This window comes from Aotus nancymaae, unplaced genomic scaffold (genome assembly GCF_030222135.1).
Source record: "Aotus nancymaae isolate 86718 unplaced genomic scaffold, 86718_ANA_hifiasm-v0.15.2.pri h1tg000053l, whole genome shotgun sequence".
NCBI classification, from domain to species: domain Eukaryota; kingdom Metazoa; phylum Chordata; class Mammalia; order Primates; family Aotidae; genus Aotus; species Aotus nancymaae.
In genome coordinates, this window is record NW_026988467.1 from 23,937,769 (window position 1) to 23,963,325 (window position 25,557).

Sequence of the window (25,557 nt, forward strand, 5' to 3'; positions counted from 1 at the left end):
ACCTGGTATAAGCCTGAGTGGACCCTGAAATCAAGAACTGGGGACGTAGGGTGAATAACTTGTCCTTTCCATCTTTCCTTCCAGCTTCCTGACACAAGCTGAAACTTGTGTCCCTGGTCTGCCCTCTAGAGTTTTTCACAGTAACTAGAAGAGTCTTGAAAGGGTTAAAATGATTTTATTTTAAAATGTGGACAGGCAAGCAGAGGTGGTTGGCAAAGGGGAGGTGGCTGAGGGTCCGGAAGTTGTATAGGAGAGATAAGGGCACTGGCTGCCAGAGTGCCCTATCGAAGCATCATCCGAACCCTGCGGTAGGGGTGGCCCACACCACGGCCTGAGGCCCAGTCAATGCCATATTTGTGAGCAGCAGCCTCAGATATTGCGTAGCGACCATTGAGATTGGATCGATAACAGGATCCATACCACCAGGCACCGTGGACAATCACTGCACAGTTGCTCCCACTCGAATCGTGGTCAGCGTCATAGGTGGTAAAGGGCCTTCCACTATGGAAGCTCAGGGAATCCCCTGGCAGGGAGGGGATGGAAAGCACCTTGGTGCCCAGCTCCATGCCTGGCACCTTTGGAGATATAATCCCATGCGAGTCTCAAAGCAGCTAGGAATTGAATTTTATCAGGCCCTGTGAGCAGCACCAAGGGGCCAGGTTGTTTTCTCAGGGTCACTCGGCTAGTCGAAGCAACAGCAGGACATTTTTTTTTTTATTTTTTATAAAGACAGGGTTTCACCATGTTGGTCAGGCTGGTCTTGAACTCCCGACCTCAGGTGATCCACCTGCTTTGGCCTCCAAAGCAACAGCAGGACTTGAAGTTGGGACTGACTGACTGTCTGGCTCCAAAGCTCGCAGCTTTTCACCCTGTCTTATGCCCTCCAGAATCCTCAGCCTCCCTCTAGCTCCTTTTCCTCTCAGCTCCCAGCCAGCCTGAGCAACTCTGCTAGGAAAAGCTGAGAGGAATCTCTTAGGTGCCTGGGCAGGAAAGGGGGTTCCCTGAGGCACCCCCTCATAACCACTTCCCTCTTTTAGATCTCTCCCCAACAGTCACTGTTTCTCTGAAAGAAGATTTCCTTGGTTCCTCTTCCAAAGCAGAGAATGCTAACATTCAGCAGAGCCTCAGGCAGCACCCACAACCTCCTCCTTGCCTCTCTGCCCTTTTTTTTTTTTTTTTTTTTGAGACAGTCTTGCTCTGACGCCCAGGCTGGAGTGCAGTGGCGCGATCTCAGCTTGCTGCAACCTCCGCCTCCTGGGTTTAAGTGATTCTTTTGCCTCAGCCTCTCAAGTAGCTGGGATTCTAGGCACTCGACACCACTTCTGGCTAATTTTTTTGTATTTTTAGTAGAGACAGGTTTTCACCATGTTGGGCAGGTTGGTTTTGAACTCCTGACCCCAAATGATCTGCCCGCCTCAGCCTCCCAAAGTGCTAGGATTACAGGCGTGAGCCACTGTGCCTGGCCTCCCTGCCCATTTTATAGAGGAGGAAACTGAGGCTTAGTGGGGGATAGGACTTGCCCAAGGTCATATAGGTACTAAGTGGCAGAGATGGATTCAAATGCAGATCTGTTTGCCTTCAGAACCCAAATTCTTCACTGTTGCACCATCCTGTCTCATGATTGCCATTTCTCAGATGCGGGAAACTAAGGCCCACAGAGAAGGGATTGCCCTGGGTGCTTCATGGGGGCAGTAGCAGCCCTGGGAAAGGACACAGCCTCCTTCCTCTGCTCTCCTTAGGCTCACTCACCTGCAGTGCCCCCTGAAAACTTGCCCAGCACCAGCTGGTAGTGGTCTACCTCCCCGAGGAGGCGGAAAGTTGCATACTGGGCAAAAGTACGGTTGCCATTAAAGTCTTCCAGCTCTACCCGTAGCTCCCAGGTACCTGGAAGCGAGGGGAGGTAGGGATGGAGCAATCCTCAGATCCCGGGGTTGAGGCAGGGATTCAAGATGGCAGACAGTAACCCCCAGACTTCCAGACTCTGCTGGGAACTCACTCTGGAGAGTAAGCTGGTGCAAATTCTCATTTCCCAGCCAGAATTCAGACTCCTGGTTCCCAAAACCTGCTTTGTAGGAGGACCAAGAGCGGAAGAAATCCACAGAACCATCCTGGCGCCTCTGAAACACCTAGGGAAGAGTGGGGGCACAGCAGCTATTACTCCAGGCTGGGCACGGGTAGCTGAGGGTGCAGGAACTGTGAGGGGTGGGTGGACACCCTCTCTCTCTTTGAATTGGGGCCAAAGAGGGATTGGATCTCGACTCACTGCAACCTCTGCCTCCCAGGTTCAAGCAAATCTCCTGCCTCAGCCTCCCAAGTAGCTGGGATTACAGGCGTGAGCTACTGCACCCGACTCAAGGTCCTTTCAAATGTCACCTCCTCTCTGAAGCTCTCATACTTCTTCAGGACCCATTGGAAGCTCACTAAACATTTGTCAGTGAATTCCTCTAGGAAATGCCTGCTCTGATGGGCTTGGGCTTCCTAGGGGCCAATGGGGAGAAGTGACCACTGGGCCATTCTCAGACACTCACCAGCCAGCCGCCCCCCTCGGTGTCCATGTCACAAAAGACTCGGAGGGTGCCCCCAGTCAAACACAGGTGGTACCAGCCACTCAAGGTGGCGCCCTGGCTCAACAGCTCCCGGCAGTTTCTGGGGCCTGGCAAAGGGGAGATGGGCTGAGGGAGGGGGCACCCAGGTTATTCCCTGACCCCCACCACCAGGCAATGGAACAAGTGCGGGACCCTAGGGGCCCTCTTGGCTTCTTCAGGTCCCTCAAGAGCGGTGCTAAGGAGGCTGTGGGGAGGGGCTTGGCCACACTTGGGGGTCTGCCAACACCCAACACGGCGTGATCCCAAGTTCCTGGCTCCTGCGAGGGCTGCCTCACCTTCCTGGCACCGGAGCAGGTTTGCTGGATCTCCTGCCCCAGAGAAGAACCAAGTGTTGGCTGAGGCGCCTGAGCATCCCCATGGGAGTGCCCATGAACCACCAGTGGAAAGGGTACCCAGGCCCTTCTCCAAATCCTCCCCACTCCTCCCAGCCTCCCGTCCCCCATGGGAAGGCCATCATAGGGTACCCAGGCCCTTCTCCCAATTCTTCCCACTCCTCCCAGCCTTCCCTTCCCCTGTAAGAAGGCCATGAAAGGCGCAGCAGCCAAGCAGAGACCCCATTCTAGAGTCCAGGAACAGAAGCAAAGAAAGGGGAGAGGCCTCCAGCCCCACATACTCACCTGGCTCACCCTTGGGGCCCATCTTGCCAGGTGGTCCAGGTTGTCCTGAAATCTCAGAAGCACAGATGCCCTGAGTCCCACCCCATGCCCAGGACCAAAAGGAAACAGGAGACTTGGAGCCAGAGGTCAAATGCCAGTGTCACCCTTCACTCACTCTGCGACTGTGGGCAAATATTTTATCCTCTCTGAACCTCCCTTTCCTCCTCAGCAGAATGAGGATGAAACACCTACCTGGCAGAGTTGATCTTAGGATGCGGGGTGCCCAGCCTGGAGCTGGCACAGAGTAGGTTCCTTGCCCCTTTGTGGTGGCCCCTCAGCACAGACAGAAGTTGCTGCATTCCTGCCTTCCCCGTTCCCAGCCCACTCCCCACCTCTCTCACCTTGAGGACCTGGGGCCCCCTTCTCCCCAGGACTTCCCGGAGCTCCAGGACAACTGGGCAGGAGGACAACTTTGCTGACTTCCAGTTCCCTGGGTCCTACAGGGAGACACAGGCAGAGTGGGCACAGGGTGGACTGTCTCTTCCAGACCCCTCTGCAGTTCTCTTCCTGTTTCTCAGATTCCCACTGTCAGGATGCTTGTCTCCTGAGCTAGCAAGGTTTCGCATGCTTTACATTCATTTGCATATATTTACATGCAGAGCCCAAATTATGAAACTCCCACCCTGCTCCTTGAGGCTGATGAGCCTTGGTCAGAGGACACCCAGGGAGGGAATGAGGAGTGGCTTGGTGAGGAGGGCACCCTAGGTGCCTACCTGGGCAGCTGGGGTGGTCCTGGGTCTTTAGGCAGGCAGGCCCCCCAAGCAGGAGCCATAGGGAGAGCAGGATCCGTAGTAGGCCCATCTTGCTGGGGCCACTGGGAGAAGGATGCTAGATTATAAGGGGGCCAGGCTGGTGGAAGGACATGCAGCAAGACTTCCTCCCATTGTCCCCCAGAGACACCCCACCCAGACTGGAGCCAGCAGGGGGTGGTGGTATTTCCTCCCACAGCCTCGGAGAGAAAGGGCATTGTCCCTGCCCTAGCCAACTAGAATGGAGTCCAATTTTTTTTTTTTTTTTTTTTTTTTTGAGACGGAGTTTCACTCTTGTTGCCCAGGCTGGAGTACAATGGCGCGATCTCAGCTCACTACAACCTCTGCCTCCCAGGTTCAAGTGATTCTCCTGCCTCAGCCTCCTGAGTAGCTGGGATTACAGGCGCCTGCCACCATGCCCGGCTCATTTTTTGTATTTTTTTTTTTTAAGTACAGATGGGGTTTCACCATGTTGGCCAGGCTGGTATTGAACTCCTGACCTTAGGTGATTCATCCACCTCAGCCTCCCAAAGTGCTGGGATTACAGGCATGAGCCACCACACCCTGCTGGAGTCCAACTTCTTATCCTGGCTTCCAGGGCTCCCCAGCCACCTCTCCAGACCTCTACGTTCATAGTCACCTCTACCTGTGAAGCCTCATCTGTCCATGAAGGTCCAGCTCTACAACTGTCTCTGCTGGGAATCCTTCCCTGATCCTTGTCAATGCTATGAATAGTGACCGCTGCTACCATTTACTGGGCAGCTACTGCATTGCAGCGTCATACTGATGTCACCTCCAATCCTTATGCAGACTCGCTCTTAGCCCTTATTATTGTGTTATGGGCCTAGTACAAAATGGGTGCTCAATAAAAAGGAGTTAAACGAATAAGGAAAGAGAAACTGAGGGCCAGGATGGGACATGATTTCTGTTCTCTCTGGCGCTTATATGCTGAGAGCCACAGAGCTTTTACCCAAGCCCCATGCCCTGACCAGGGAAAAGCACCATTGAGAAAGTGACTCCAGGCCAGACGCAGTGGCTCACGCCTGTAATCCCAGCACTTTGGGAGGCCTAGGCAGGTGGATCACGAGGTCAGGAGATCGAGACCATCCTGGTCAACATGGCGAAACCCCGTCTCTACTAAAAATACAAAAATTATCTGGACGTGGTGGCAGGTGCCTGTAATCCCAGCTACTCAGGAGGCTGAGGCAGGAGAATCGCTTGAACCAGGCAGTCAGAGGTTTCAGTGAGCCAAGATTGTGGCACTGCACTACTGCAGCCTGGGTGACAGAGCAAGACTCCGACTCAAAAAAAAAAAAAAAAAAGAAAGTGACTCCAGGCCAGGCACGGTGGCTCAAGCCTGTAATCCCAGCACTTTGGGAGGCCGAGGTGGGTGGATCACCTCAGGTTGGGAGTTCAAGACTAGCCTGACCAAGATGGAGAAACTCCGTTGCTACTAAAAATACAAAATTAGCCGGGTGTGGTGAGGCATGCCTGTAATCCCAGTTACTCGGGAGGTTGAGGCAGGAGAATTGCTTGAACCCAGGAGACGGAGGTTGCAGTGAGCCAAGATCATTACATTGCACTCCAGCCTGGGCCACAAGAGCGAAACTCAGTCTCAAAAAAAAAAAAAAGAAAGAAAGAAAGAAACTGACTCCATGCTCAATCTTGAGTTCCATAAGGCCTAGGAAGCAGCTGCTAATGTAGGCAATTGAGTGGGAAGCCCATGCAGGGAGTCTGGGAGGCCAGCGAGGATGTAGCAGCCAGGGTCCAGATGTGAAGGATGAGGCCTGAGCTGGAGAGGGACCTCAGGTGATAAGGGAGGAGAGGAAGGGCTCATTCGTTCATTCACTCGTTCAGCAAACGCTCCCTGAAGGCCCCCTCTGCACCTCCCTGGTGTTTCTGGGGAGGGCTGAGGTGCAAAAGGCATCAGGGGAAGTGGAGGCAGTGTTTGCCCAATAGGATGTGTCCACGAGAGCGATGCCCTGAGACTCTGCAATTCCAGTTCTAGGAATCTGTCTTCCTCAGACTGTCCCACGAGTGTGCTAAGATCTGCAGACAAGCCTGTTTACCACAGTGCTATTTGTAAGCATCAAGGCGGAAATGACCCAGCCAGCCATTGATGGGATTCACATGAGTTAGGACCGTTTAGACAAGTCATAGGGTGAGTCTGATCTAAAATGAGAGAGGCAAAGTACAGAACAGTACGCATAGCACTATTCCACTTTGTATTTTTAAAATGCTAGAGGTGTGTGTATACAGATGTTGTAAATTCACAGAAAAAGGTCCGACACAGACCTTGTGAATTGTGGCTATTTCTGGAGAGTAAGACCAGGGAGAGGGGTAGTTCTCACTTTTATTTATTTATTTATTTTTTGAGACATGACCTCACTCTGTTGCCCAGGCTGGAGTGCAGTGGTTTGATCACAGCTCACTGCAGCCTCCACCTCCTGGGCTCAAGCTGTCTTCCCACCTCAGTCTCCCAGGTAGCTGGAACCACACACAGGCAGAGCCACCACACTGGGCTAAATTTTTATTTTTATTTATTTATTTATTTATTTATTTATTTTGAGACATAGTCTTGCTGTGTTGCCTAGGCTGGAGTGCAATGACTCGATCTCAGTTCACTGCAACCTCCACCTCCTGGATTCAAGTGATTCTCCTGCCTCAGTTTCCCAAGTAGCTGGGATTACAGGTGTGCACCACCATGCCCAGCTAATTTTTGTATTTTTAGTAGAGATGGGGTTTCACTCTGTTGGTCTAGCTGGTCTCGAACTCCTAACCTCAAGTGATCCACCTGCCTCAGTCTCCCAAAGTGCTGGTATTACAGGTGTGAGCCATTGCACCTGGCCTAAATTTTTATTTTTTGTTGAGATGGGTTCTCACCATATTGCCCAGGCTGGTCTCAAACCCTTGGCTTCAAGCAATCATCCTGCCTCGGTCTCCCAAAGTGCTTGAATTACAAGTGTGAGCCACTGTACCTCCTGGCCAGTTCTTTTTTTTTTTTTTTTTTAAGATGGAGTCTCACTCTGTCATCCAGGCTGGAGTGCGATGGCGCATTCTCTGCTCACTGCAACCTCTGCCTCCCAGGTTCAAGCAATTCTACTGCCTCAGCCTCCTGAGTACCTGGGACTACAGGCATACACCGTCACGCCCGGCTAATTTTTGTATTTTTAGTAGAAACGGGGTTTCGCCATGCTGCCCAGGCTGGTCTCCAACTCCTGAGCTCAAGCGATCCTCCTTCCTTGGCCTCCCAAAGTGCTGGAATTACAAGCATGAGCCACCACACCCAGCCCAATTCTCATTCTTCATATAAACTTCTGTATAGTCCTTTTTCAAATCCTCACAGGCATTTAGTACTTTTGCAAGAAAAAGAAAGCATCCAATAAAGGAGGAGGATGAAGAAGAAAACTTGTGCTGGGGGAGAAACAAGGGCAGGGTGGCCCAGGCAGGAGGAGCTGCTCATGTGGAAGCCTGGAGAAGAGAGAAGGCAAGGCAGACAGGGGAGGCAGCAGGGCTCTAGGGAGCTGGAGGAGTGCACAAAGGCGAGGCTGATTTCCAGAGGCTGGGAGCTTTGGAGGAAGTGAGGGTGTGAGGGGGGTGGACTGTGGTTGGCAGTGGGAGGTAGAGGCTGCCGTGAGCTGAGATCTCACCCCTCTATTCTAGCCTGGGTGACACAGTGAGACTGTCTCAAAAAAAAAAAAAAAAAAAAAAAAAAAAAAGGAAAAGAAAGAAAGAAAAGAAAAATCAAATAAAAAGTTTTAAGACTCGCAGCTACATGCCTGGCTCCCAGCAAGTGTCAGGGAAATCAGGGAAGACTTCTGTGCCGGAGGACAGGAGGCGGGGCTTCCCAGGAGAGCCTGAGAGAGGAAGCCCAGAAATGGCTGTTCTGGAGTCCCAGGGGGGCCTTTCCACCTTAGCACTGGGCAGAAAACTAACTGCAGGAGGCCGAGAGAGCCTGGAGATGCCTCCAGAATGCAGTTCTGCTCACTCTGAAGTCAGAAAAGTCTGAATTAATTTTATTTTTTATTATTTTCCTTTTTATTGATGGGGTCTCAACTATGTTGCCCAGGCTGGTCTCCTGGACTCAAGCGATCCGCCTGCCTCAGCCTCCCAAAGGGCTGAAATGATAGGCATGGGCTGTGACACCCGGCCCAGAAAGGCCTGAATTGAAACCCCAGCCCTGCCCTGTCCAGCTGTGTGACTTGAGCACATGTACTTACCTGAGTCTCCTTACCCTCATCTGTACAGGGGGAGAGAGTGGGGTAAGCAGGTGTCAAAGATGAAAAAATACATATATTTCGAGACGGAGTTTCGCTCTTGTTGTCCAAGCTGGAGTGTAATGGTGTGATCTCAGCTCATTGCAACCTTCGCCCCGCAGGTTCAAGTGATTCTCCTGCCTCAGCTTCCTGAGTTGCTGGGGTTACAGGAATGCACCACCTCATCTGGCTAACGTTTTGTATTTTTAGTAGAAACAGGATTTCACTACATTAGCCAGACTGGTCTTGAACTCCTGACCTCAGGTGAGCTGCCTGCCTCGGCCTCCCAAAGTGCTGGGATTACAGGCGTGAGCTACCGTGCCCAGCCAGAAATATTTTAAAAGGTGATAGCGACAGTCCTAGGTGGAATTCCTGTCAAAAAGAGGACAGCGGCCATACCCTCCCCCCATCCAATCTACACAAAGCCCTACACACAGGACATGAAGCACAGTGCAGAGTTCCTTTATTTGGGGGCAGTGCCCAGGCCAGTTGGTGGGAAGAGGCAGGCACACAACCCAGTGCCAGGCTGAGGGGCCCAGCAAGGACGATGGAGGAGATGAGGCGGTTGAGGGATGCTTTCAGCTGTGGGTTCCAGGCCCAGGACAGGAGGAGATGTCAGGCATTGCACACTGAGCTTGCTTGGTGCCCGAAGGAGCCAAAAATTGGTGGCCAGAATTCTTCCCACCCTCGCCTCCTGCTTGCCCACAAGGGGGCCAAGAGGCCAGCCTCCGCATCCTCCTTTCCCCTCAGGATGGAGTCCAGGCCCAAGAGAGTCAGATTCTACGGAGGCCACAGAGGATACTGAGGAAGGTGACCCTGCCTCAGCCAGCCAAGGACCCCCTGCCTCCAGAGACGAGGCAGCAGAGGAAGAACAAACACTTTAACACAGGCTGCAGCGACCCACCCCACAGCACACACGGCACACAGAGGGCCCCAGGCACAGCTCCCTTCCAGAGCAAATCCAAACTAGACACACAGCCCGGCTCCTGCCCACAGCCACAGAAATGTGGGCCGCAGGCTTGCCTGAGCTGGCACCTACTGGTTCTCTTCCCTGTTGGCAGCATGAGGGGAAAAGACACAGGTGGGCTCAGCTGGGCTCCCAGACACCAGCCCAGGCTAAGTCCTGGTCCCAGCCAACACAGGACAGAGAAAGCCTCCCAACTGGAGAAGAGAAAGGGGGTGTGGCTCACATGGGGGATGCTGTCACCTTCCTGAGGGCTGCCCATGGAGGAGACAGCTCCCTGGGTACTGAAGGGGAATGGTGGGCAGGAGCCAGGAGGTGAGCTGGGACTCAGGTACTCGCTGCTGGCCAGGTACTCACAGTGTTTGGTAGGTGCTGTCCTTGGCCTTGAGAAAGCGCAGCACAAAGAAAGCCACTGCCTGTAGGCTCAACACCAGCACGATGCCTCCAATAAAGCTGGCTCCATCAAATCCAGGGCTGTGGGCCTCAGGGACTAGGGGGCTCCCTGCAAGGGTGAGGCAGGGTAGGGATCATAGCAGCCACTGTGAACCAGAATCCCAGTCCCACCCTATAACCAGCACAGGTAACCTGGAGGCCCTGGTCCTTAATATGGGGTCCTTAAACCCTGTGCTCAGAAGTCTAGTCCAGATCCCGTGGGCAGCTGGGAAGTGCCTGGTGGGAGGGACAGTGGTGTGGGAGGGTGAGGCACTGTCCAGCCCTGGTTCTGCTCCTGGCTTGCTCTGTGGTATTTTTTTTTTTTTGAGACGAGCTTCACTCTGTGCCCAGGCTGGAGTGCAGAGGCGCAATCTCGGCTCACTGCAACTTCCACCTCCCAGGTTCAAGTGATTCTCTTGCCTCAGCTTACTGAGTAGCTGGGATTATAGGCACGCGCCACCATGTCCAGCTAATTTTTTTGTATTTTTAGTAAAGACAGGGTATCACCTTGTTGGTCAGGCTGGTCTCGAACTCCTGACCTCATGATCTACCCACCTCCACCTCCCAAAGTGCTGGGATTACAGGCATGAGCTCTGTGGCTTTTATGCCATGCCCATTCTCTCTGGGCCTCGTGATCACATGGGTCCAATTGGTGGCTTGGACTAGAGAGTGACTGAGCTCCCAGCCTCCCCGGGCCTCACTAGCCCAATAGGGTGAGGACAGATCCAGAACTCAGACATCCAGACCCTGCTCAGAATTCCTTTCAGCCTTGGACCTCAGGGTTCAGAGCCAAGATGGAGATGATATGCCTCTTTTCAGGACTCTTAAGCCCTGAGACCCCAGTGTCACCCAATGTCAGAGCCCTCAGAGAGGGAAGAAGCAGGGGGAGAAGTGGAGGCCCCAACTCTCACCCTGCTAAGTGGGTGAGCGGGGACTGGACAGCATGCGTCAGGGGGAATACAGCTGAGGGACAGGCTTGGCCAAAGTCACCTCACAGGACACACACAGGGTCCCCTGACCATTTCCTCTGCCTCATGGCGGGTAAAGCCTTAGGGTCACAGTTGCCAGGCTATGCCTGGGTGGCTCCCAGCTGTGCCATGGTACCTGTCCACTCCCATCAGGGATTCGATTTCAGGCCCTGGGCCAGGTGCCCAGAGCAGGGAAGGGCTGGTGGATAGAACATCATTCTGGGACAGTGGAAAGGGCATAGCCTCAGCTGGGACCATTTCCCAGAAGGTGTAAGGGGTGGAAGGAGTCTCAGAATATGAAGGGCAAACAATGGTCCCAGCTCCTGCTCAGGGAGCCCCAGAGAAGGAAGCTGGGGATGAGGAGCAGAAGAGGGGAGAAATGAGCTGCATGAGGCCGATCTGAGGCTCCAGCTGAGGGAGCTGAGCCATCAATAATTCAGCTTCTGAGATCGGTTTCTGGCTTTAATTAACCAAGGGCCTCTTCAGCCATCCCTGCCAAGTCTGGTGACCTCCAGCCTCTGAGAGGCAGTGGGAAGCAAGGGGTGGGGTTCTTGCCTCTGCTCTACAAGGAACCCGCCTTGTGACCCTCTCTGGGTCTGGAGGGTGCAGTAGGTGGGCACCGAGGATGTCTCCTGTGCAATTCGAGCTGCACACCCCCACCTCCAAAGACAAATCCCTGGGGGTCATCTTGCATTCCCAGAACTGGCGATGGGGAGGAGGGATGGGAACTGTCATTTCTTGATCGCCTTCAGTGAGTCAGACACTGAAGTGGGCACCATACAACTTCTCATAAAACCCACACAGCAACTCTGTGAGGAAGGCATCATCCAACCCATTTCACAGATGCAGAGACAGGCTCCAAGGGAGAAGGCACAGGGCCGAGGTCACAGGGCATGTCGGTGCTTAAGCCCAGAGCTGTCCTCCCCTGCGCCTCTGCTCCTCCCACCCCCCGTCCCCAGGAAGAACCCACCTGTTGTGACTGTCTTCGGTTCATAGGTGGGGTGGTGGTGAGCAGCTAAGGAGACAGGGAATTCATAAGAAAGCAGCCTTCCTACCCCTGACTCCCCCATCAAGACCCCAGCCCCCACTCACCATTCAACTTTCCATTCCGATGCAGCCCTGTCCCCGCTCCAGACATCCAACATACTTGCAAGCCTCAATCACACAATTCCCTCCACTAGATGTGCTCTCTCCATCTCTACCTTTGAGGCTCATCGCTGATGCCACTTCCTCCAGGAAGCACTCCCTCTCATTCCCTCTGAACTTCCAAAGTCCTTGCTATGCCTTAAACTAGAAGAGCTAAGGCTCCCATCCCCTCCACACACCTGCACGAATTTTCAGATAAGGAAACAAGCAGAGAGAGGAGGGGACTTCTCAATGAGCTAAAGGCAGAAGTGATACTGGGCCCAGGTATTGGTGAGCACAGTCCACTCCCCGAGAGAGGCTGTTTCCTCCTGGGGGACAGGCTGTGGCTGGGGAGACTCATGCAACTTGGCTTCCGCCCAAGGACCCCCTTACCTGGACATGCCTCTGAGCGGTTGTAGGTGGAGCAACCTTCCTTGACCACTTCAGCTGGGGCCACACAGTGTCCTGGTGGGAGAAGGTTCAGGGGCAAGGTTTGGGGAGAGGGGCCAGGGCCTTGGGGTTCAGAGCTGGGGGCAATGAACCTGGGGAGGGCTCAGCTCCATACCTGGCTCTTCTGGCCGGCACTGCTGCCACATGCAGCCGGAGAGATTGCTCGCTCTGTCTCCCTCCACGCAGCGCTCACAGACCTCCAGCTGTTTGCAGCCCCCTTGGACGGCTGGCCAGATGTTCAGGCGGATCAGGGCTCCCCGCCCAAAGCCTCGAGCTCCTTTACCTGGGAGTGCGGTAGAATGGGAAGGGAGCAACTCCTCGAAACCAAGTTGTGGCACTCGCCCATCCTCTGACTCAACACTCGGGAGGCCCTTGCCCCTCTGCACACGTCTGGGCTCTCACATACACTTGCCCCTGGATCCCCAAGCCCCAGCGCACACCTGGAGTTCCCACAGAACATGTCTACACACGCCTAGAGCCTCCCCACATTCACCCACGGCCCCTTCCTTTGCATACACCTGAGGTTCCCAGATTCAGTTGGAGCCTCCTCCCCCAGACCACCTGAAGCTCCCTAGGCCCCCATACCTGGGGCCTATATTTACACAGAGGGCTCCACACAGAGCTAGAGCCCCCTCTCCCACCTCTGGAGGCCTGCTCTCGTCCGGAAAGCCCCCTCCCCTCAAGCCCAGGCTGCTCCTGGGGAGGCGGCTGGCTGAGGGGCAGGCTCCACCAGCCTCTGTCGGGCCCCTAACCAGACCCTGCCGCGCGTTACCAGTCACAGCCAGCTGGGCACACAGGAGGAGCCAGCAGCAGCCGCCACAGAGCGCAGTCCTCACGGCGCGGGGTCCCGGCGCCTCCATGGGCTTGGGGCAGAGGCCGGGGGCGGCGGCCGGCGGCCAGGTGCGTCCCTCCCAGATTGGGCTCCGAGGAGCGTGTGGGGAGAGAGACATGGGCAACAGGGCGTGGCCAGGTGGGGGCGTGGCCAGCGAGAGTGGCAGGTGGGGCAAGGCTCGTCGGTCGGGGTGGAGCCAGGTGAAGGCGGGGCCAGTTAGGGGCGTGGCCAATGCGCGCGGCCTGGTGAATTCGGGGGTCTGGGGCGGGGCTTGGACTAAAGCGGGCGGTGTCCTGGACTGGTGGCCGACGTGGTTACTGTGTGCCCCCCAGGGCAGCTTCATGAAAACTCCGGTAAATAGCGACTGCTTTTATCCCTGCTTCACATGTGAGGAAACTGAGGCTCAGACAAGATGAATGACTCGTTCAAGGTCACAGAGAGAGGCAGTGGCAAAAAATTGGATTTGAACATTATTTCGCAAGCAGAGGTCACTTTCCTGCCTTCAGGGCTCGGTGCAGGCACCGCTTTGTCGAGTACACCCTCCCTCCACCCAGGCCGCATATGACCGCTGGGATGGGTGCCAGCTGGCTCCTGCCCTCTGGCTACCCAAGCTCAGCTCCCATGCTCCCTCTTCATTCACTTCACCCCTCCACCCACCTCCCTTCTGCCCCTCATCCGCTGTGTCTGCCTCCGGCCTACCACACCCTCTGGCCAGATCAAGGGTGACTCCATCACTAGGCCAACTGGGCTTCTCTGCAGACTTCCTCACGGCCACCACTCCTGCCCTGACACCAGCCTCTTTTGGTTCTCCTCGAGCTCCTTAGGGGGCATTTCCTCTTCTTCCTCTTCCTTCTCCCCCCCTCCCCTCCTTCCCCCATCTGCTTCTCCTAACCCTCTTAATCAATGCTGGCCCAGGTTAGTTCCAAACCCTGTTCCACACTCTCCTGGGCTCATCCTGGACATTCCACTGCCATCAGTCCCCATTTAAAAGCCAACAGCTGTGGCAGGAGGATCACTTGAGCCCAGGGATTTGAGGCTGTAGCGAACCATGATCATGGCATCGCACTCCAGCCTGCATGTCAGAGCAAAACTCTGTCTTGAATGAATGAATGAATGAATGCCAACAGGTCATGTATCCCAATAAATATGTACATCTACTATGCACCTATTTTAAAAAGTTTATTTTTAGGCTGGGCACGGTTGCTCACGCCTGTAATCCCAGCACTTTGGGAGGCCAAGGCAGGCAGATCACAAGTTCAGGAGTTCAAGATGGCCAACATGGTGAAACCCCGTCTCTACTAAAAATACAAAAATTATCTGGGTGTGGTGGCAGGCGCCTGTAATCCCAGCTACTCGGGAGGCTGAGGCAGGAGAATCACTTGAACCCAGGTGGAGGTTGTAGTGAGCCGAGATAGCACCTCTGCACTCCAGCCTGGGGACAGAACAAGACTCCGTCTCAAAAAAAAAAGTTTTGTTTTTTTTTTAAAGCCAACAGGTCCCTCAGTCATCTCCAGGCCAGTTCTGGCTTCACAGCTGCCACATCTGCAACTGATAATATGTAACTAGCAATTATTGACCCCTTACTAGCAGAAGGTACATTTTGAGAGCTTTTACATGCAGCTTCATCTAATGTCCACAGCTATCCTCTAGGCATGGGTTTTGTCATCTCCCATTTGCAGGCTGCTCAAGGGCACAGGGTTTCAATGCAGCAGGCCAGGATACAAAGCTACAACTGAATAATGCTAGAGGCCACGATCCCTCTGCTGTGCCTCCCATGGGTCCACCGGCTTCTGGCACTTCCACCTGAGTGTCTCTGAGGCTCCCCAAACTGCCCAGTCTCTTTTCCCCACTCAGGGAGGCCCCATCATCCCCCTAGTCACCCAGGTTGGAAACCAAGTCTCATCTTCAGCCCTCTCTCTGTATGAGCCTCCAGATTAAAATCCTTCGGGTTCTGTCCCCTTGGGTTCTCTCTACAGGCCTCACTGCATCTCACCTTCCAGGCCCCTCCCATGCTGGCCCTCACAAATCACGGATTTGACCATATCTCTTCCAGTTAACAACTTTCTTTTTTTCTTTTTGTGTTTTTGAAACTGAGTCTCACTCTGTTGCCCAGGCTGGAGTGCAGTGGCACCATCTCAGCTCACTGCAACCTCCACCTCCCAGGTTCAAGTGATTCTCGTGCCTCAGCCTCCCAAGTAGTTGAGATTCTGACATTACAGGCATGTTCCACCACATCCGGCTAATGCTTTGTATTTTTTAAGTAGAGACAGGGTTTCACCATGTTGGTGAGGCTGATCTTGAACTTTTGATTTCAAATGATTCACCCACCTTGGCCTCCCAAAGTGCTGGGATTACAGGTGTGAGCCACCATGCCTGGCCCCACTTAACAACTTTTCAACAATGATTTGAATTGTTGAAAATTCAATGTGGAGACAACCCTTTGATTCCTGGTTCTAGAAGTCTCTCTATTCCTGGCCTGGGCTCTTCCCATCACCTTCCTACCCTCTAAGAAGATAGAACAGCGCATACCTCTCTTCCTTTATCCTAGCTTTTCTCTCTCCTAGAGGGTCCTCCTCAACCCTGGACTTCATTTGCCTGGTAAACTAATCTTTCAAGACACCACTACAAGGCCACCTCCTGCAGGAAGCCTTCTGTGACTGTCTCAGAATGAGGCTGAGCTACTGTAGCACTTAGCTGGAGATCTAAATCCATCTGCTTTTCCACATCAGAGCCCTCACCATCTCTTGCCTGAATGACTGCATGGCCTCCTAGTGGGGCTTCTGCTCCCCATTCCAGTCTGTTCTGCACTCAGCAGTCAGAGTGACCCTTTGAAAATGTGTCAGGTCAGACCATAACATTCCCCTCCCGTCAATGGCTTCTGTCTCACTGACCACGTGATCTTGCCTCTGCCCACCTCACCTCTCCTCTCTCTCCCCTTTGTTGATTTAGCTGCCAACACACTTGCCTCCTCTCTCTGGTCCTCATACCCATCAATGCTTTCTCTTCATGCGGACTTTGCAGTTGTGATGTCCTCTCCTTAAGACTCCTGTTCTCTCTTCAAGTGACTTGCTCCATGACCTCCCTCCCTGAAAGAGGCCTCCCAGTGATTCTACATCCCTACAGCTGCTCTTTTCTTCAGAGCACGTATCTAATGTATAATTAATTACTCATTTGTTTCCTAGGCTGTAAGCTTCATGAAGGCAGGAACCATGCTGATCTTTTTCCCTCATTCACGGTCTGTGCCTCCAATGGTGGGGTCCCTGAAGCCCCTCCTCATTCTCTGTTTTCCTTTTTCCTCTGGTTGCTCCCTTTTAGGTCAATCATCCAGTCCAAGATCATTTCTTCAACACCAGTTACTTGTCAGGCATTTCTCCAGCAGAAATGGGACATAGTCACTATCCTTTTGGAGCTTAGATTCTAGTGGGGCTGACATGTAGTAAAACAAACATGAATTCATTTATAGTTTCAAGAGTGCTTCATCCTCCAAAAATGAATAAATCAAGAGAAGCGGAGAGAGAGTGATGGGGAGGTGAGTGGCAATCTGAGAGAGAGTTCAGAGCAGCCCATTTCAGAAGTGACTTGGGAGCAGAGACCTGGATGAAGAGAAGGGTTGTAGCAGAGGGAACAGCCGGTGCAAGAGCCCAAGAGCAGGAATACCCTCATTCATGGTCTGTGCCTCCAACGGTGGGGTCCCTGAAGCCCCTCCTCATTCTCTGCTCCCACCCCTGGGTGAAATTACCAGTAAAACTCAGTTGCCACCTGCACGCCTACCCCTCCCAGGCATCCCTCATTGGCCAGCTGTGACATTGATGGCCAACAGCTTGCAGACCCCACCCAACAACCCCATGAGGCCGGTACTAATATTATCCCTATTTTATAGACAAGGAAATAGGCACAGAAAGCCAAAGAAATCCCCCAAAGTCACATAGCTAGGAAATGGAGAAATTGAGATTTGATCACCTCTGCCCCTTAAGCCCCCTAAACTCACACACCCAGCCAGAAATGCATCCTCTTCTCCAGCTCGGACCCCTTCCTCTTCCCATGTTCCCTGCCACTTGACCTGCTGCCTCACACCCAAACCCAAAACCTGCCCAGTGGAGCCTGAGCATGGGGGCTGCAGCAGTGATGCTGTGATGGGGATGTCCGGTGGGGCCCGGGGTCCTCAGGCCTTAACCTTATCTCCCCGCTCCCACGGGCTGCATGATTCCAGGGAGCATCAAGGCAAGAGACGCAGGGAGAAGGAGCAGCCAGCCCCCTACCGCAGGACTTGCCACATCTGTCACATCTGGAGAAGTCTGCCCAGGGTGGTTCCCCTGGACTAAGGGCAGGCAGCGTTGGGAAAGAGGGAGCTCTTTCTCCTTGCCCCACCCATCAGGATGCCTAAAATGGGAGGCTGAGAGGGGCCTGCCCTGAGGACTGAGCTGCCAGGCTTTCTGCTTCCAAGTTCTTCCCGGCTCCCTATCTCCTCCTGCTTCGGGGAAGTGCACCCCCCACCCCCTCCCCGCTGGCTTTCTAGATCCTTGAATAAATAATTCAGGTCTTGAAATCTTGCCAGGCCCACCCCTCCCGTGCTGTGAGGGCGCTATTGGGCTGACATGAGTGACGTCACGCAGCTCCTTATCCCAGCGCCAGCATCACGGGACCTGCCCTGGCAGGAACTTACCTGCCTGGTCACTGTGAGTCCAGACCCCTACCTTGTGCCCCTCATTCTGGAGCCCACTCACCACAGCCACCTGCTATCTTCATTCCAGGACCCCACAGCCCTCATGGCTGAGCATTGTCGCTTCAGTACCCCAGCCCTTCTGACAGGGTCATGGTGACCTGAAGTCACCTGGACACTCCGTGTTCCCGGGCCACTGCTTCCACCATCCCGGGGTCCCTGAACTCTGCCCTGCGGCACAGTCACCCTGACACTGCCATGGTTGCCCTGGGAGTTTCCCCTCTACCGTTAGCGTCCCACGGCCGTCACTCCCCTCCAAGATCCTGTCACCATGCTCATGTCGTCACTGCCACGCACCTCCCCGCTCCCTCGTGCTCCTAGTCATCGTCACCTCAGGGCCCCATATTCTTCGCAACCCTGTCATTCTTACCAGGGACGCACAACCAGCCCCATCACAAGCTCTTCCTTCGTCACCTGGATCTCGTAAGCCTCTCTGCCACCCAAGAGTCCTATCACCCCACAGCCTCGCCGGACCCCCTTTCCACTCTCCCACCACGTTCCCTGCAGCCTCCCTGAGACTTCAAGTCTCTCCCACCGGCGCCGCTGAAACCCCCGGCCCGCAGAGGGCGCCGCGTCAAGGACAGGCGGGCCTACTCGGGAGGGGGCGGGGCCGCAGCCACGGTCGCTTTTTATGAATGGGGGAGCGAGCGGCGCGAGGCCTCATTACTATGCCGCGCAACGCGCGCTGCGCCCCAGCGCGCCGCTCCCATTGGCTGATAGAGCCGCTGACGTCACCGAACCGCTAGCCGGGGGCGGGGCGGGGTGACTCACGCCGCTTCTCCGTGGCCGCGGGGGCTTCTAGGGGTCCACGCAAGCCCTGCGCCGCCAGGACCCGAGCGGAACCTCCCCGCGGCCCGGCCGCGCCTGGTCCTGAGCGGTGAGTAGCGGGTCCCGCCGCGGGCACCAGGAGTCCTGGAGGGCACGCAGGATGCTGGGGCGTTGGGCCAGCGGAAGGCTCCTAGCGGCCGGCCAGGGTTCGAGTTCGAGGTGGGAATTCTGGGTTTAGCCGATTCTGGGTTAGCAGGTGTGGGCCCAAGTGCTCGGGTGCTGGGGCCGCGAGTTGGATGACCTGGCGAAGGGTGAGCATTCCTGCAGGGACCCGAGGCCCTAGAGGGACTGACTGATGGTCATCTGAGGTTGAGCCGGCAGGAGGCGTCTGGGGCAGGGACCCAGGGTTCTAAACAGCAGGAGGTGTCCGACTCAGGAATCCAGGTATCCAGCCAAGAGGCGGAGTCAGGCCCAAAATCCTGGTGTCCGGGCAGAAGGTGGCATCTGACTCAGGGATCCAGGCTTCCAGCAGGGGGAGTCTGTCCAGAGACCTAGGGATTCAGGCAGAAAGAAGGGTCCAGCCAGGGACAGAAGTCTGGGAGGGTGGGGAGTGGGGGGCTGAGTTCCCAGGTGTTATCTCGGGAGTGCGGGGTGGTGGCTGGCGGGAGCTTCACGCGCATTTCCCGGGGGCGGAGTCTGAGACTGGCAGTACTGAGAGTCGTGAGGGGTCTGGGAGCCTCAGGCACGAGCTAGCATCATCCTCTCTGATGGGAGGGAGTAGAGCTGCTCAGTTTCCAGATGTTTCCCTACCCCAATCTTGAGGCTTCAGGGGCATCCCCTGGATCCTATGGCCCTCATCCATTTATAGTACCCCTTCTTCTGGTTCTCCTCTGGTTACACACATGGGAAAAACAGACCCACAGGGCCTAGAACAGGGATCCCCAGGAAGAGACCCTTGTTTAGAGGCCTAGGGGCATTGGAGAGGACAAGGGTATCCTGGGAAGAGCCCCAGGGCATGAATGTGGGGATTAGGCATTGGGACCCTATCAAGTATCCTGAGGAGAGACTCCCATCATGTATCCTGAGGGGCACCTCACCCCCTCCAGACCCCACCTCCCATCACCCAGCTTGGTCAGCTTCTCACAAGGCCTTTCTCCTGCAGGTACCATGATGTGGGGTGCAGGCAGCCCTCTGGCCTGGCTCTCAGCTGGCTCAGGCAACGTAAACGTGAGCAGTGTGGGCCCAGCAGAGGGGCCCACAGGTCCAGCCGCACCGCTGCCCTCACCTAAGGCCTGGGACGTGGTGCTCTGCATCTCAGGCACCCTGGTGTCCTGTGAGAATGCGCTAGTGGTGGCCATCATCGTGGGCACTCCCGCCTTCCGTGCCCCCATGTTCCTGCTGGTGGGCAGCCTGGCCGTGGCAGACCTGCTCGCAGGCCTGGGCCTGGTCCTGCACTTTGCTGCTGTCTTCTGCATCGGCTCAGCGGAGATGAGCCTGGTGCTGGTTGGCGTGCTGGCAATGGCCTTTACCGCCAGCATCGGCAGTCTACTGGCCATCACTGTTGACCGCTACCTTTCTCTGTACAATGCCCTCACCTACTACTCAGAGACAACAGTGACGCGGACCTACGTGATGCTGGCCTTAGTGTGGGGTGGTGCCCTGGGCCTGGGGCTGCTGCCTGTGCTGGCCTGGAACTGCCTGGATGGCCTGACCACATGTGGTGTGGTATATCCACTCTCCAAGAACCATCTGGTGGTCCTGGCCATTGCCTTCTTCATGGTGTTTGGCATCATGCTGCAGCTCTATGCCCAAATCTGCCGCATCGTCTGCCGCCATGCGCAGCAGATTGCCCTCCAGCGGCACCTGCTGCCCGCCTCCCACTATGTGGCCACCCGCAAGGGCATTGCCACACTGGCCGTGGTGCTTGGAGCCTTTGCCGCCTGCTGGTTGCCCTTCACTGTCTACTGTCTGCTGGGTGATGCCCACTCGCCGCCTCTCTACACCTATCTGACCTTGCTTCCCGCCACCTACAACTCCATGATCAACCCCATCATCTATGCCTTCCGCAACCAGGATGTGCAAAAGGTGCTGTGGGCTGTCTGCTGCTGCTGTTCCTCTTCCAAGATCCCCTTCCGATCCCGCTCCCCCAGTGATGTCTAGTTGCATCTTGTTGACCCTCAGCCCTGATCACTACAGAATTCCAGAATGTTAAGTTCTCCAGGGCTTTTTTCCAAACCCCCCGTTCCACACCCCCCAGACCCAGCTGGTTCTGGAGTTCTAGGACATTGGGTGTTTCAAGGTTCTGTTCAGATCCCTATGGGGGCCCAGCTGGCTCCATGGTTCCAGAATGTTCAGGTGGTCAGGGTTCTACTCAGAAATGTCTCACAGGCCAGCTGGCTTGCAATTCCGGAATGCTGGGAGTTTTACAGTGCCATTCCAAGTCCCAGATGTCTCTCCTCTCCCAAACTTGACCTTGACCATGTCACTTTACGTTTGAATTACTGAGCTAAAGAGTCAGAGAGATTAGTCACATAGTTGCCTAAATAGGAGAGAGAAAGATTATATATGTGCACATACGAAGATAGTATCTATTATTTATTTATTTATTTATAAATTTACTTATGGGTGGTAAGGGGGAAAAAAGAGACCCACACCTTGATACCAGGGTACCCCTTGTCCCCTCACCCCCATTTCTGACCTCAGTTCCTGGAGGGGGGAAAGGGAGAAAGAGAAACCACGTATTTTGTTATTATTTTGGATTACTTTTTATCGAAGAGATCATAGAAACCAGAGCCTTCTCCCCAGGCCCGCCCTTCTTGGGTTTGCAGGGGGAACACACCAGCCTCTGGTTTTTTATTTTTTTAAGAAGCCATCACCTGAGCAACCAAAAATTCCTCTGCGCTGGGGTCTGACTGCCCTCTGGTGGCTATTTTGGGAGACCTGCAGCCCGGCCAGGCAGCCGGGACCAGAACGCAACCCCAGCTCCTTTCCAGCCTGGCATCCAGTGCCACAGCCATGGCCTGGGGGCCAAGCCTCACCCTGTGGTGCCCTAGAGGGGGGGCACGAGCCAACACCCCACCCCTCTGCCAACCTGGGTATGGCCCCCAGTGCATTCCCCATTCCTGTCTCCACCCCAACTCAATAAAAAATGATTTTGTCATAAATACATTTCCCTATATGTGTGTGGAGGGCATGGGGTGGGGCCTGATGGGGGATAGCCTGGAATAAGAGGGCCAGGCCACGCCTGGGGGGGCCTGTTGGAGTATCTGGGAAGCTGGACGGAGGGTGGAGAGTGGCTGGCAGGTGACTTACTCTCAGATGTCAGTACCCCTCTGCTCAGACCTGGACACTGAGTGGCAAGGACCTTACCTCTCCATGGTGACAGGAACCTGGGTGCTTGGCCCTCCCTGGGTCAAGGATGTCCAGATTCTGCCAATATTGGCCAGTGTGGGGCTTAGGCATGATGAATATGCTCAAAGCATGTCAGTTTCCTTAATAATAATAGCCCCTTCTTATCATGGGTGCCTACTGTGTGTCTGGCACATATGCCACCTCATTTATGCCTAATAAGCATCCCATGGCACTGGTAGTGTCTTCTCCATTTACAAACGAGGGAGCTGAGGCTGAGTGAGGGACAGTGACTGGCCCAAGGCCATTCAGCTAAAAAATGGTAGAGCCGGGAACATCTGTTTCCAGAATCTGTGCTGTGTAGTGAGCAATTTCCTTCCTTCCCAAGCCTGGGGCTTAGGACATTCTGGACCCTGATTTATGTTGGGGTTCATTTTAAGGGCCACATTTGGGAAGTGGTCAGAGGGGGGTCTGGTCATTTTGGAGTCAGAAGAGCTTTTCTACACAAAGGTGGGTGACTATCAGTGTGTGCCTTTAGGTACATATGTGTACAGGACGCAGAGTTTGAGTATTTGGGGAGAGGAAGCTGACCCCAGAAATCAAATGTGTCTATCAGGCCAGGGCAGGAACAGGTTTGGGGTGTGGCTAAACAGGAAGCTTTGATTGGCCAAACCTCCCAGCTTCCCAGGCCTTATCGTTGGGCAAAGCCTGGAGGTGGGGCTCTCAGAGCATTTCTGGCTCACCCCTCCATATACAGACAGGGAGCCTGAGGCCCCAAGAGGAGCAGCCACTTGCTCAAACTCACACAGCTGTGCCAGGCTAGGACACAGGCCTTTCTCCATTTCCCTGGCAGAGCCCTTTTGTCTGGTGTAAAGATCCCTCCTCAATAGTCCAAGGAGGGTGGTCATGCCAAGTGGCCCAGTCACAGAGTGGGGAGGCTGTACCAGGTCAGGCCAAGCCTTATTCTATCCCCATCCTCCTGACAGATCCCTGGGAAAAGTCCCTACTCAGCAAGCACCTCCCCCGCGCCAAGCTTTGAGCTAAACGTCCCACATCGTCAGCATGGCTTCATCAGATGGGCACCATCGCTCTCCCCATTTTACAAAAGGGGAAGTTGAGGCTCCAAGAGTAATGGGCCTTCATTCATTCACTGCTGTCCTTGTGGACTGCTTAAGTTCTAGCTGGGGGAAATAGTAATACAAAGTTTTTCCAAAAATGTAATGTTACACAGTGAAAAGTCCTCAGAGAAAGAGCAGGGGAAGAAGGATGGGGAGAATGTAAGAAATTATTAAATGAGGATGCCCAGGAAAAGCCTCCCTGAGAAGTGATATTGGATTGGTCCAAAATCAGGGGTTGGTAAGAAGTTTGAGATGCGGCCGGGTGCGGTGGCTCATGCCTATAATCCCAGCACTTTGGGAGGCCGAGGTGGGTGGATCACGAGGTCAAGAGATCGAGACCATCCTGGTCAACATGGTGAAACCCCGTCTCTACTAAAAATACAAAAATTAGCTGGGCATGGTGGCGCATGTTTGTAGTCCCAGCTACTCGGGAGGCTAAGGCAGGAGAATTGCTTGAACCCAGGAGGCGGAGGTTGCGGTGAGCTGAGATCGCGCCATTGTCCAGCCTGGGTAACAAGAGCGAAACTCTGTCTAAAAAAAAAAAAAAAAAAGAAGAAGAAGTTGAGCTGCAATTTGAACCCAACCCAGGTCCATCTGACTCCAAATCTCTTTCTTTCCTGGATGAGGGAGTGTGCTTCAGAAACAATCCAGAAACATCAAGCAAGGGAACTGGGTAAGTCCCCAGGCCAGGGGAAGCAGGGGTTCTCCAGGTTAAACCCAGATTTCTGGAGGCACGGCACAGGGAAGGGCTTTGTTGCTGCCCCTGCCTCATGCTCCTGAGCCCCACTAAGGTCCAGAGGAGAGGCACCAAGGGCCCGCCCTACCCTGGTGCGGCTCAGCCCTTTGCTTCTCCAGCCCAGCTTCCAGCTCCAGGGCCCAAGAAGGGAGCTGCTGCCATCCTTGTGTCTGGGAGGGCCTGTGTTGGGCCCCTGCACTGAGGAGCTTCTTCTGTCCCTCTGGGGGTGGCTGTCGGCTGGAGCTGAGGCATTTCTGGCAGCCTCCATCTGGGTCTCTGCCTTGGGTCCTGGGCCCACCTTGAGGGGTGTCTGAATTTGTCCCTCAGATTGTGCTGTGTATGGTGGGACTGGCTGGCTTTTCCTTCCTCCCAGGATTCTGCAGATCAGCTTGGCGGTTCTTCCCTGTACCTCCACTCCATGCTTCCTCCAGGAAGCCTCCCTGCCTGAGCCCTTTTGTGGCTGTGAGAATGTGATCCAATATGCGTCGCTACACCTCCCCTGAGTAAACATTTACAGAGAAGTCTTGTCTCCCTCCTCAGGATGAAGACAGGGCTGTGTGTCCTTCCTCCAGTTGAGGGTCCCCCACAGAAGGAATGTCTGTCTTCTCAAATCGAAGGCTCCTGAAGGCAGATCTTTCTCCTCAGAACTAGGGGCTCCTGAATACAAGGTCATGCCTCCCCCCTCAGACTGGGAGCTTGGGGCCTCTTGAGAATAGGGTCATGTCTTCTGCCTCAGATTGAGGGTCCCTCAGGGCAGGACTGTGTCTTCCCCACTCGGACTGAGGCCTCCTGTGTCTCCTTCAGCCTCGGTCCTCTGTGTCCAGCCTGGAGCTGCTCAGCACTGCATGCTCGTGTGTGTGCGCGCCTGAGTTTGCTGGAGTATGCATGTTTGGGGAGGGGTAGCCATGCCTTCTAGCCTCTCTGCCTCTGCCAGCTTTCCAACTCCCCAGGAAGGTGAACTGGTGATGTGGCCCCCTGAATTGGGGGAGACAGGGCTAGGGCCCAGAGCCCCATCTTCCTGCTGGAGTAGGCCCTGGGATGGGGCTGGAGCTCAACCCTCGTCTCCACCTCCCTTGGTCCTGGTGTGCGTGATGGGGGGCAGCCCTGAGTGCTGTGCCCCCGCCGGGGCCATGTCCGCCTCTCCTTGCAATAAGTGAGGAGACAGCAGCTATTAATATAAGATGAGTTCACGGGCTCACAGCTTCCGCAGGCTGGAAAACAGGCTCCCGGGGCTGGGGGCTGCGGCAAGGCTCAGCTGTCAGATTCCCTCTTGGAGCCTGGAGACCGCCAGTCCCGCATCCCCCAGCTCCTTCCATGCTGAGATCTGCATACACAGACACATGCTCATGGCACATGCAGGCACATATGTCTAGGCCCCTGGCTGTTCTGAGAACACACACACATGCAGACACATATGTACATACACCCAGATGCATCCGCACACTAGCACACACACACTTGTGCATGCAGATACATCATTGCACATGTGTACACGGACCATGTCAACTTTCTCTGTATGTGTAAACAGATGCAACAAACATGTTTGCATATCCAAACCTATTAGCACACTCACATATACAAACAACTGCACGTGTATATAGATGGTATCCATCATCATGTATACACACTTGCATGCAGTACTACATTCAAGGACTTGAATGCATGTGCACGCCCTTTCACACACAGCATACACACTCGCACATACTCCCTGCTGCTGGCAGTGCTCAGCAATCCTGAATTCACAGGTTGACCCTCAGTTTCCAGAAACAACGAGCTGGCTCAACCTCCACTCCTTGTCTCCCCTTCCCCCTTGCCTCATGACAAGCAGC

General features: G+C 54.6%; 2 protein-coding genes across 3 annotated transcripts; one reads left to right on the plus strand and one right to left on the minus strand.

The window, feature by feature from the left end:
* Positions 1–155: 155 nt before the first annotated feature.
* On the minus strand, positions 156–13,066 carry LOC105708427 (CD164 sialomucin-like 2 protein). Of its 2 annotated transcripts, XM_012439779.3 has the most exons (12): positions 12,322–12,571; positions 12,150–12,221; positions 11,602–11,646; positions 9,589–9,733; positions 3,976–4,076; positions 3,604–3,699; positions 3,224–3,268; positions 2,882–2,914; positions 2,529–2,653; positions 1,997–2,126; positions 1,750–1,884; positions 156–523 (listed from the first exon to the last, which is right to left on the minus strand). In XM_012439779.3, the coding sequence occupies exons 1-12, from the start codon at positions 12,350–12,352 to the stop codon at positions 282–284; spliced, it is 1,200 nt and encodes a 399-aa protein (XP_012295202.2). In that variant the 5' UTR covers positions 12,353–12,571; the 3' UTR covers positions 156–281. The 2 variants fall into 2 exon arrangements, with proteins under 2 accessions (XP_012295202.2, XP_064219600.1); XM_064363530.1 differs by lacking the exons at positions 156–523; positions 1,750–1,884; positions 1,997–2,126; ... (3 more) ...; positions 3,604–3,699; positions 3,976–4,076 and adding an exon at positions 12,979–13,066 and having other exon boundaries at positions 9,341–9,733; positions 12,322–12,489.
* A 6,622-nt stretch (positions 13,067–19,688) lies between these two features.
* Positions 19,689–21,286, plus strand: GPR3 (G protein-coupled receptor 3). Its single transcript, XM_012439778.2, has one exon. It carries the CDS (start codon positions 19,694–19,696, stop codon positions 20,684–20,686), a length of 993 nt encoding a protein of 330 aa, XP_012295201.2. The 5' UTR covers positions 19,689–19,693; the 3' UTR covers positions 20,687–21,286.
* Positions 21,287–25,557: the final 4,271 nt, after the last annotated feature.